The sequence below is a fragment of the Papio anubis genome, chromosome 3, assembly GCF_008728515.1.
Source record: "Papio anubis isolate 15944 chromosome 3, Panubis1.0, whole genome shotgun sequence".
Taxonomy (NCBI): Eukaryota; Metazoa; Chordata; class Mammalia; order Primates; family Cercopithecidae; genus Papio; species Papio anubis.
In genome coordinates this window covers 79,312,982-79,325,214 of record NC_044978.1, presented here as the reverse complement: position 1 = coordinate 79,325,214, position 12,233 = coordinate 79,312,982, and the positions used below count along the sequence as shown (strand labels likewise).

At 39.5% G+C, this 12,233-nt stretch overlaps 1 protein-coding gene across 6 annotated transcripts in view; it reads right to left on the bottom strand.

The window, feature by feature from the left end:
• Nucleotides 1-12,233, bottom strand: part of CFI (complement factor I) — a 58,728-nt gene that overhangs the window by 24,174 nt on the left and 22,321 nt on the right. For all 6 annotated transcript variants that reach the window (XM_021938707.2, XM_021938708.2, XM_021938702.2 and 3 more), the window contains 2 exons: nucleotides 6,258-6,528; nucleotides 4,222-4,375 (listed from right to left, as the gene is read on the bottom strand). In XM_021938707.2, the coding sequence (XP_021794399.2) occupies nucleotides 4,222-4,375; nucleotides 6,258-6,528 (425 nt within the window). The remainder of the gene's footprint in view (nucleotides 1-4,221; nucleotides 4,376-6,257; nucleotides 6,529-12,233) is intronic.

Here is a 12,233-nt window from a genome sequence, read left to right as displayed (position 1 = left end):
GGCCAGGGCAATCAGGCAAGAGAAAGAAATCAAGGGTATTCAGTTAGGAAAAGAAGAAGTCAAACTCTCCATGTTTGGAGATGACATGATTGTATATTTACAAAACCCCATTGTCTCAGCCCAAAATCTCCTTAAGCTGATAAGCAACTTCAGCAAAGTCTCAGGATACAAAATCAATGTGGAAAAATCACAAGCATTCTTATACACCAGTAACAGACAAACAGAGAGCCAAATCATGAATGAACTCCCACTCACAATAGCTTCAAAGAGATTAAAATACCTAGGAACCCAACTTACAAGGGATGTAAAGGACCTCTTCAAAGAGAACTACAAACCACTGCTTAGTGAAATAAAAGAGGACACAAACAAATGGAAGAACATACCATGCTCATGGATAGGAAGAATCAATATTTTGAAAATGGCCATACTGCCCAAGGTAATTTATAGATTCAATGCCATCCCCATTAAGCTACCAATGACTTTCTTCACAGAATTGGAAAAAACTGCTTTAAAATTCATATGGAACCAAAAAAGACCCCGCATTGCCAAGACAATCCTAAGCCAAAAGAACAAAGCTGGAGGCATCACGCTACCTGACTTCAAACTATACTACAAGGCTACAGTAACCAAAACAGCATGGCACTGGTACCAAAACAGAGATATAGACCAATGGAACAGAACAGAGTCCTCAGAAATAATACCACACATCTGATCTTTGACAAACCTGACAAAAACAAGAAATGGAGAAAGGATTCCCTATTTAATAAATGGTGCTGGGAAAATTGGCTAGCCATAAGTAGAAAGCTGAAACTGGATCCTTTCCTTACTCCTTATACGAAAATTAATTCAAGATGGATTAGAGGCTTAAATGTTAGACCTAAAACCATAAAAACGCTAGAAGAAAACCTATGGAATACCATTCAGGACATAGGCATGGGCAAGGACTTCATGTCTAAAACACCAACAGCAATGGCAACAAAAGCCAAAATCGACAAATGGGATCTAATTAAACTAAAGAGCTTCTGCACAGCAAAAGAAACTACCATCAGAGTGAACAGGCGACCTACAGAATGGGAGAAAATTTTTGCAATCTACTCATCTGACAAAGGGCTAATATCCAGAACCTATAAAGTACTCAATCAAATTTACAAGAAAAAATCAAACAACCCCATCAAAAAGTGGGCAAAGGATATGAACAGACACTTCTCAAAAGAAGAGATTCATACAGCCAACAGACACATGAAAAAATGCTCATCATCACTCGCCATCAGAGAAATGCAAATCAAAACCACAATAAGATACCATCTCACACCAGTTAGAATGGCAATCATTAAAAAATCAGGAAACAACAGGTGCTGGAGAGGATGTAGAGAAATAGGAACACTTTAACACTGTTGGTGGGACTGTAAACTACTTCAAACATTGTGGAAAACAGTGTGGCGATTCCTCAAGGATCTAGAACTAGAAATATCATTTGACCCAGCCATCCCATTACTGGGGATATACCCAAAGGATTATAAGTCATGCTGCTATAAAGACACATGAACACACATGTTTATTGTGGCACTAGTCACAATAGAAAAGACTTGGAATCAACCCAAATGTCCATCAGTGACAGACTGGATTAAGAAAATGTGGCACATATACACCATGGAATACTATGCAGCCATAAAAAAGGATGAGTTTGTGTCCTTTGTAGGGACAGGGATGCAGCTGGAAACCATTATTCCCAGCAAACTATCGTAAGAACAGAGAACCAAATACCACATGTTCTCACTCATAGGTAGGAACTGAACAATGAGATCACTTGGACACAGGAAGGGGAGCATCACACACCAGGTCCTATTGTGGGGAGGGGGTAGGGGGGAGGGATAGCTTTAGGAGATATACCTAATGTAAATGATGAGTTAATGGGTGCAGCAAACCAATATGGCACATGTATATATATGTAACAAACCTGCACATTGTGCACATGTACCCTAGAACTTAAGGTATAATAAAAAAAAATACTATATAAAATGCCATCGTTTTCCTCAATGAGTTCTTAAGGAAGTAAGGGAAATCTGCGCTGGTTAAAATTAGAGATGTCTGTTCATGAGCTTATATAAGAGCAAAATACTGAGAAATCAAATACTGAGAGAATCTACTAGTAGATTGAACCATAAGTTGTAGGTAACAAACTGATGAAACTCAGAAATAGCCTATAGCTTAATTTAACAATATAAGAGACTCTCACTAGTGAACTACTAGCAGATGTGGTTTAAGAAGAAGAAAATTGAATCCAGAAAGAAGGAACAAACCAAGAAGTTGGTAAACATGAAGTAAATCTGAGTAAGCATTGTCTTAACAGTAGCGATAATGGCTTATTATATCATCATAGCGATTAACTTCTGGGATATAGAAAAATAAGGTGGAACTAAATATTAAAAACTTGATGGGTTAATTACATTTTTTTCTATTATTACTGAAGATGGTGAGGACTTCCTAAATCAATGATTTATGGTATAAATTCAAATGAAACTAAAGAAATAGAAATATAATGCATAATCATCAAACCAACTAGAGGTGGAAAAGAGGAAAGATTTTTTAAAATCTTTAATTTAGTAGAAATTATAAAAGGAAAAAGACAAAAGCACACAAAAAGCAGGGTAAATAATAAGCCTAAAAACAAGAGAAAAAATAAATTCAACAATATAAGTAATTATAATAATGTAAATGGACTAAACTCTTCAGTTAACAGTGATTGTAAACATTGAATTAAAACAAATCTAGATATGTGCTGTTTATAAGGAACATGCTTAAAATCTAAAGATATAGGAAGATTGAAAGTAAAGAAATAGAAAAAAATCTAAACAGAGCAGCTAACAACTTTGCTAATTCTATTAATAATGAGTAACATATCTATTATCTAGAACCCTGCATGTGGAGCATTTGAAAAATATTCAACCACAAAGCAAGTCTCAACAAATATTTGAAAAAATTGTTATCTTACAGGCATGTTCTCTAACCACACAGAATAAGAAAATCAATAACACAAAGTTAACCAAAAGCAAACCAACATATTAATTAAAACTAATATTATAATAAAGAAAACTTCTAAATTACATATGGGGCAAAGAAGAAATTATATTGAAAGTTAGAAGATATTTTGAACCAAATAATAAATAAAATACCACTTATGAAGGCTGATAGCATGTAGATGAAACATTACCTAGAGGGAAATGTTTAATCTTAAATGTTTACGTTAGGAAAGTAAGACAAATTGAAAATCGTTGAGGCAAGTATTCAACTCAAGGAATCAGAAAAAATGCAATAGGGAAAAGAAGGGAAAGTCAAAGATAACAGCAAGGATTGATGAAGTAGAAGATAAAGAAACAAAAGACCATTTTACAAATACGAAAACCTCTACAGGGTTTATCAAGGAAAAAAGAGAAAAGGCATATATAAACTATGCTATAAACTATAACTATATAAACTATAAACTATACTAGTTATATATAAACTATATAGTTTATACTAAACTATAAACTATACTGTATAGTATAGTTTATATATAGTTTATATACTATACTTATAGTATAAACTATATGTATATAAACTATACAGTATATAAAAACTATATAGTATATATAAACTACATAGTATATAAACTATAAGTATATAAACTATAACTATACTTATAGTATATAAACTATATAGTTTATAAACTATACTATAAACTATAAACTGTAGTTTATCCTAACTATATAGTTTATACCGTAACTGTATAGTTTATACTCACTGTATAGTTTATAGTATATAGTATAGTTTAACAATACATATATAGTATAGTATAACGATGCTATAGTTTATGCTATAAACTATATAACTAAAAACTATACTCACACCCAGTATATAAGCGATACTAAGTGTGAAAAAATGTACATAATTGTAGATGAGTAGGAGACAGACAGAAATGAATGTGTTTGTGACTCTCAGAATCACTAAAGGATTCACGTCCAGATACTTCAACAGACTTATTATCCATGCTTTGTGGTCAGTAGGGTTCCAAGTGTTGGGTAAACATGAATGCATATCATCCTCATAGCAATGCTATGATGCACGTAGTTAATTTTCTTAGGTTATATATGTGGAAATTAATACACAGAAAGATTAGGTAATCAAAAAGCAAACAGAACAATTAAATCAACCATGAGAAAATCCACTGATACAAGCACTCACTGTTGAAATCCAAGGTCAAGGCAGGCCACGTTGGCTTCCCTCATGCTCCAGCTGCTTTTGCATACGAACATTGCTTTATCTTGGTCCACAAGTTTTACTTCAACTATTCCCTCTGAATCTGTATTTCCATGCTTCAAGGAAACACTAAACTTTCCTAAAATAAAAAAACAAAATAATATGCAATACGTAGCCATTCACTTTTTTCTCTTAATTAAAAGTCTTTAAAAATAATAATGTACTTAAAGTCAAGTGAGCTTTGAACATCATGACAATTTTAACAAGTAATAGTAAGCAATTATTTTATGAGTGCTTATTATGTGTCAGTGGCTGTGTTACTCAGCTGTATAGAGGATCATTAAATCCTCACATCAACCCTATGACGATAAAGCCTGTTTATTCCCATTTTTACACATGAGGAACCTAAATCTAGGGGAAGTTAAGCTCCTGGCCCAAGTGGTGAAGCCAGGATTTGGAACCCGCTCAACTGATCTCACTCCAAAGTCCATGCTCTCAAAAGTAAGCCCAACAGTGAAAATGTAAAATGTAGAAAGGGTTTATGTATTCTCATATATTTAAGGCATTTAATGCCTCAAGAGAAGAAAAGTCTGACACTGATGAAATGACTTCCACTATTGCCTTCCGCCTTTCCAACAGGGATTACAGATGAGCTCAAACAGGGAGCTTTCCCCCTCCTTTTCCACAGTATCTCAACATCTTAACTCATCTTAACTCAGCATCCCAAAAACATACAGCATCTCAAAAACATGAACTGGTATATGTCATGGTGCCTTTAAAAAGAATGTTTTAAGCGTTCCTAAGGTCATGAAGTGTCTGTAATAACTTGCTATCAGAAGACAATGAGCCCAAGCTTTGCTGTCATACATAAAATGTAGCAAGTACTTTCTGCATGCCAAGCACTGTATGAAGAGCTCTGCATACATTGTTTTATTTAATTTTCACAAGAATTGTACAACTTAGAAACTTCACATTTTACAGACAAGGGAACTGGGGTCTAGTAAGGTCCAGCTTGTCAACAACCAGGGTGGGGTTTGGAGGGACTTGAAACTCAACTGGACTGACAGTGAAATCCTTAATCATAACTGCCCATTAATTTAAGTGCTAGGGCCCCAGCCTCCTCAGCACACGAGGCACCTGGAGGGACTGTAGACAAGCTCTCTGGTCTGACATCTGGGTTTGCTAGGTTGGAGTATGTCCCAGGTCAGCAGTGGCTCAAGCAACCCTTGGATATTTAGGGACAATGGGGTCAGGGCTGGGGGAGAGGGTTGGGGGATGGGGGGATGGCTGTTGAAAGAAATTATTGGGGTAGGCCATGCGCGGTGGCTCATGCCTGTAATCCCAGCACTTTGGGAGGCCGAGGTGGGCGGATCATGAGGTCAGGAGATCGAGACCATCCTGGCTAACACAGTGAAACCCGATCTCTACTAAAAATACAAAAAATTAGCTGGGCATGGTGGCAGGCACCTGTAATCCCAGCTACTTGGGAGGCTGAGGCAGGAGAATGGCATGAACCTGGGAGGCAGAGGTTGCAGTGAGCCAAGATCACACCACTGCACTCCAGCCTGGGCGACAGAGTCAGACTCCATCTCAAAACAAAACAAAAACAGAAATTATTGGGGCCACAGGGGGACCTGAGGCCTGACTAGCCTACATGTGAGTACCAACCTTACTTGAAGACTTTTCACTGGGTTCTGAACCAACTCAACGGCCCTGGGAATAATCCCTTCAACCAAGTAGAAGTGAGTGTGGGGACAATTCTAAAGGGCTGGGCAGTGGGGAGTGGCAGGGGCAGTGAATGGAAGGTCTGGACTCAACATCCTATGGTCTGCACTCAAAGGCTGGTTGGATTCTGGCGACCCCTGATTTCTTTAGTGATTACCCCAATTATTATTGAGAGTCTAGAAAAAATTTTGAGTTGTCATCATAACATACATAAAAGAATTATTTTCTGATAGAAAGTATGGCATACGTATGCCCTTTTATATCAAAGAATGACTTGAAAACTAGGCTTTTACTACCTCCGGCTGTGCATGTTCCATTATTTAAAAACTTTGTCCCTGGACGAAGACACTCCAAACTCTTTTGTTGACAGTATGTTGGGAAGCTTCTCCCGTTAGTTGCACACACCACGGTGCCATTCTTTGGGCACTGATACGGTAGTTTACAAACACAGGTGCCCTCAATGCATCTCTGCCATGGCTGGCAGAAGACTTTATTGCAGGAGAGGTGAGTATATTTTTTTGCTAAGCACTTTTTTTCCACCCGATCCTCTTGAAATGTGGAAGTGACCTGTAAAATACAAAATAAACATTAACTTAGCAACAAACTAAAGACTCCCCTTTGAAGATGAGTAAGTGAAGGAAAAGAGCAAAACAGATACAGTCCACAGTAGAGGGTGGTGTGGTCTGGTGGCTTTAAGAATCAGACAAACCTGGCTTCTAGACCCAGTTTTGGCACTTACTGTTATATGGCCCGTGGCAAGTGACCTTTCTGAAACGCAAATTTTCTCATCTGTAAAATGAGATAATACCTCCTATTTTGCAAGATTAGAAATACTATGTGTGTAATGGCTGACAGATACTAGACATGAAATTAATGAGAGCTATTATTACCCTAATATTACCCTGCAGGAGTCCAGTAGAAATAATATGAGGGCTGGTAACAGGCCAATTGGGCCAAAAGTCAATCCGCGAAGAAAAGTCAATGCTCTCTCCCTGTCCCCCAGAGCTTCCTGCTGAGGATGCGCCTCCTGTCCTCTAGTCTCCCCTGCTGCCCGCAGTGAGCCCCGCTCCTTCCTCAGTGCCCTGCAGCTGCAAAGCATCAAGCTGGGCAGACAGAAATCAAAGTCTTTAAATGCCATTATGAAGGGAAATGAAGAAGCTAATTAAAACCATGCAAAACTTTGCAAAGATTGTTAAAGTCATTCTCCATAATTTGCTTTTCAGGAAACTTTACAAATTGCTACACACACACACACACACACACACACACAAATGACAAATTGGTCATTCTGAAAACTGGCTTTTGACACAGTGATCTAGAAAGAAATATGCCAGTTACACACTTTTCATGGTTCCACATCTCTTTTTGGCACTTATTAGAGTTGGAATTTTTGTAATAATTTCTCTCATGTATCTTCCACTGATCAGCTTGCAAGTGTCCTGACAGCAGGTTTTACATATCACCTTTATATTGAAACAATGATGCTCTCATTGGGTGAGAAATCTAAGCAACTTGATTTTTTTTTCTACCTTTATTCCTTTAAATCCTTTCTGAAATCTCATTCCTCCTTGATCTTTGGATAGAAACTTTGGTGAGTGTCATAACTTTTTCAGTCACTCTTAGATTTAAACAAAAACAAAAAAATTAAAAGATGTTTAGTCCCAGGAATAGTCACTAAATAGCAATGACAATGTCTAGTGCTGTGGAACCATTGAAGCTCTGACCTTCATGTCAGATGAAAGCCTCTCCTTCCTCCCAGCTCAGACTTGCTTCCAGGATGTGTGATGGGTCCTTTCTGAGCTCTCCTCCATTCCACAGCTTTCAGGTCATGCTTCCCACCTCTCAGGAGAGGAAGAGAGGGACAGCAGCCAGGTCTCGCCTGATTCGTATGGCTGAGAACTAGCCTTGGTGAGGTGGGGGTTGGAGCCAACTCTCTCATGCGGGGTACTATGAGGTTCTCTAGAGATTACACTACTGGGGAAACTTGATGTCTATTCACTCAATGCTGGCAGTGTCTCTCCTCCAGCTGGCTGCTCATGGTCCATGTCTTCTCAGCTCCAGTATCCAACAGTACTAGCCTCTTTTCCACTGAGGTTGCTTACCTTTGGCAGGGAGCCTCTTGGGCAGGGGTCCTATTTCTGATGGTCCCCAAGTCCATTCCCTCCTGAGGGCCCACACCTGTCTGTTGCCTTCCCTGCTGCCTACCATTGAAAGAGGGCTTGCTCCAACACAGCCACCTCTTTTTTTCTCTGCCACCAGGCCCCTCCAGCCTTGGGTCCTTATTCCTTTCAGGTATGGGTCAAGTACCAGTTCTTTTTTCTCCTCAGACTTCAGGGAACCTGTGTGAAGCCCTTTCACAATGAAGAGAAGTGGCAGCACCTTCCATCCTCTTTGCCTGGGGTGGAGGTGGGGGATGGAAGGGAAAATACTACCTCACTCTGTTACATAAAATGGGAAGCCATTTTTTTGAACTGCACTCCTGCACCAAGCCCCAACAGACCAAACCAAAATGGAGTCACTTATGCTAAGTGGCATGTAATTAAACTGAAACTTTAAGGAAATGGGAAACCACATATTGGTGAGTTGAGGCTGGAATGGGAGGTGAGGAAGTGGAAGTAAAAGCTTGACTGGTTTTGGCCAGGCACAGGGGCTCACGCCTGTAATCCCAGCACTTTGGGAGGCTGAGGCGGGCAGATCAATTGAGGTCAGGAGTTTGAGACCAACCTGGCCAACATGGTGAAACCCCATCTCCACTAAAAATACAAAAATTAGCCAGACATTGTGGCACATGCCTGTAATCCCAGCTACTGAGGAGGCTGAGATAGGAGAATCACTTGAACCCGGGAGGTGGAGTTTGCAGTGAGTGGAGATTGCACCATTGCACCCCAACCTGGGTGACAGAGCGAGACTCCATCTCAAAAAAAAAAAAACAGCTTGACTGGTTTTGCCATTTAGACATGAAAACATGAACACAGACCAAAAAAAAAAAAAAAAAGAAAAAGAAAAAGAAAAAGAAACACAAAAAAGAAAGTCTCTGTCTCCTCTCCAAGCTCTGTTAAATTGAGAATAAAGGAATTTTTTTAAAGGGCATAAACCATAAGGTCAAAGAGAATGGGGAGAGGACTGTAGGACATAAGATATCAAAATGTTGGAAGCTGGAAAACAGATGGGCTAGTGGTAATGGATTTAGCAGACCAAAGAGAACTGAAAGCTAAGCCCCACAGAACCCCAGAAAAGCTTAGGAACTAGGAGACCTAGTACCTCTGAAGAAGGAATGGTTAACAAACAGGAAATTGGTTGAAATAAATGGTTGTATGAACATGTTACTGAGGAATCTGTTGTAAACAGCAGAAGAAACAGCAAAGATTTGAAAGTGCTTGTCCCTGGAGATACAGTTGGGGGGGGAGAGGGATGATAGGCGTGTTTTTCATTTTAAGTAAGGTCTGATGTCCTTATGCTTTCAGTAGAGAAGTAGAAGATTAGGGCCAGGCACAGTGACTGACTCCTGTAATCCCAGCACTTTGGGAGGCTGAAACCGGCGGATCATGAGGTCAGGAGTTCGAAAGCAGCCAGGCCAGCATGGTGAAACCCTGTCTCTACTAAAAATACAAAAAAACAAAAAACAAAAAAACATAGGCAGGCTGGGTGCGGTGGCTCAGGCCTGTAATCCCAGCACTTTAGGAGGCCGAGGTGGGCAGATTGCCTGAGGTCAGGAGTTTGAGACCAGTCTGGCCAACATGGTGAAACCCTATCTCTACTAAAAATAAATAAATAAATAAAAAATTAGCTGGGTGTGGTGGTGTGCACCTATAATCCCAGCTACTCAAGAGGCTGAGGCAGGGGAATTGCTTGAATCAAGGAGGTGGAGGTTGCAGTGAACCGAGATCGCACCACTGCACTCCAGCCTGGGCAACAAAGCAAGACTCCGTCACACACATACACACACACACAAAAGTACAAGATTAAGTGCTAGGCTCTGAAGCAGGAGAACATTTGATGGGATAGTAGCATAAAGGGCCACAGAGTAAAGAGAATTTTGTTTTCGTTGGGATAGAAGATATTTCATCATGGTTATAGGCTAAGAGGAGGAATCTAACAAAACGGGAGATACTGCATTTTCAAGAGGGAGAGAGAGAGGAGGAAATTGTTGAAACAAGGTTGAGGAGGGGATAGAAGAAGCAATCAGAGCATGGCGAAGTTCACCTTAGAAATTAAACAGTTTCCTATACTTATAATTTCCTATTGTAAGTTGGAAGCAACTTTATGATAACATTACCATTTAAAATTTCAGATGGATGGTAAAGGATAACACGAACACAGTGGCTGTTAACAAGGGCAACATTAATCAACAGAGAGACAGAAAATTACTGTTGAACAATAGCTGGGCATAGTAACAGTGTGGTTTATTTATACACTGTCTAAAACACGATGACAGTAGCTTTAATTTAAAAGAATTGGTAAGTCACATGTATCTCAATGTCTAGAATAGTGGTTGCCAAAATATGGGCTGATGATTTTTGAGGATGTTATTAAAGAGGTTTGTAAATGCGTACACCAGGCTCCGCCTGAAGACAAAATATAAATGATGTGGGTATGCCTCATATGTTTATGTACACCTATGTTTTGAATATATGCAAATGCTATTATGGTTAATAAGAAAAATTATTTAAATCATCATTGAAACCATAGTGACTGTCATTTCTGTCTCTCTCACAATAACAGATATTCAAATAACAACTACTATTATGTGTGTTTTTGGTGGTATAAGATGGAGTGGTGAATCTGATCTTTTTTTTTTTTTTTTTCTTGAGACAGAGTCTCACTCTGTTGCCTAAGCTGGAGTGCAGTGGTATGATCATAGCTCACTGTAATCTTAAAGTCATAGGCTCAAGTGATCATCCTGCCTCAGTCTCCTGAGCAGCTAGGACAGACATATGCTACAATGCCCAGTTAATTTTTGTTTAAAAATTTTTTTTTGTAGAGATGGGGGTCTTACTATGTTGCCCAGGCTGGTCTTGAATGCTTGGCCTTAAACAATCCTCCCATCTCGGCCTCGCAAAGTGCTGGGATTACAGATGTGTGCCACCCTGCCTAACCTGAGAGTCTTTTAATGTTTAGTTTTGTGGTAAACATTAATACTGTTTACCAAAATCGTATTTTCCTCTGCTTCTGGGAAAATGGAAAGATTGCATTTTCCCCTTGAGGTTGGGCATGATGATTTCCTTTGGCCAATGAAATGTAAGCTGAAATAATTTGCTGGGTTCAGAGAGAAGCATTTAATCGCCAGTGCTCAACAACCCAACTTCCTCTTCCTGTGTCATGTGATCATGGGAACGCAAATTGTAGAGATACCATAGAATCAAAGCAGCCTAGAATGCAGGGCCAACACATGTAAGATGGGTTCCCTACAGAGCCACCTGGACCCACAGTAGGCTTTGCATGAACAAAACATAAATTTTGCCGGGCGCTGTGGCTTATGCCTGTAATCCCAGCACTTTGGGAGGCTGAGGTGGGTGGATCACGAAGTCAGGAGATCGAGACCATCCTGGCCAACATGGTCTCTAATAAAAATACAAAAATTAGCTGGGCATGGTGGCATGTGCCTGTAATCCCAGCTACTCGGGAGGCTGAGGCAGGAGAATCGCTTGAACCCGGGAGGTGGAGGTTGCAGTTAGCTGAGATCGCGCCACTGCACTCCAACCTGGTGACAGAGTAAGACTCTGTCTCAAAAACAAACAAACAAACAAACAAAACATAAACCGTTGTGTTAACCCACTAAGAGCTGGGGATTGGTTCTTACTGGTGCACAACCTAGCCTATATGGAATGATACACTCTTTATAATTCAAACCCTCGAGAACTACTGGTGTAGAAAGTATGGGACTTAAATCATTCTCTGTGTGAGGCATGTTAAAGAAGTTTTTTCCCCCCATTTTTACTGAGTCTGCTGTTAAGAGCTGAAATAGGAGACTATCAAACACATGGATCAAGTATTCCTGACTGTGGCCCTAGACTAGTTGCATCAAAACCACCTGAGGTGCATTATCCTACAAATGCAGATTCTGGGACCCAAACAATAGACCTTCTTAATCAGAATCTCTGGGACAGATCTTGGATTCTGCACTGTAAACAAGCTCCATAAATATTCTTATGTGTCCCCAAAACTGAAAACCACTATTATAGCCCAGTAATTTCCAAAGTGGCTTATTCATGTCTTGGGATATATGAAAGAATCAGTGGAATATGGAAAAAATATCAGAAATGTTATTAATA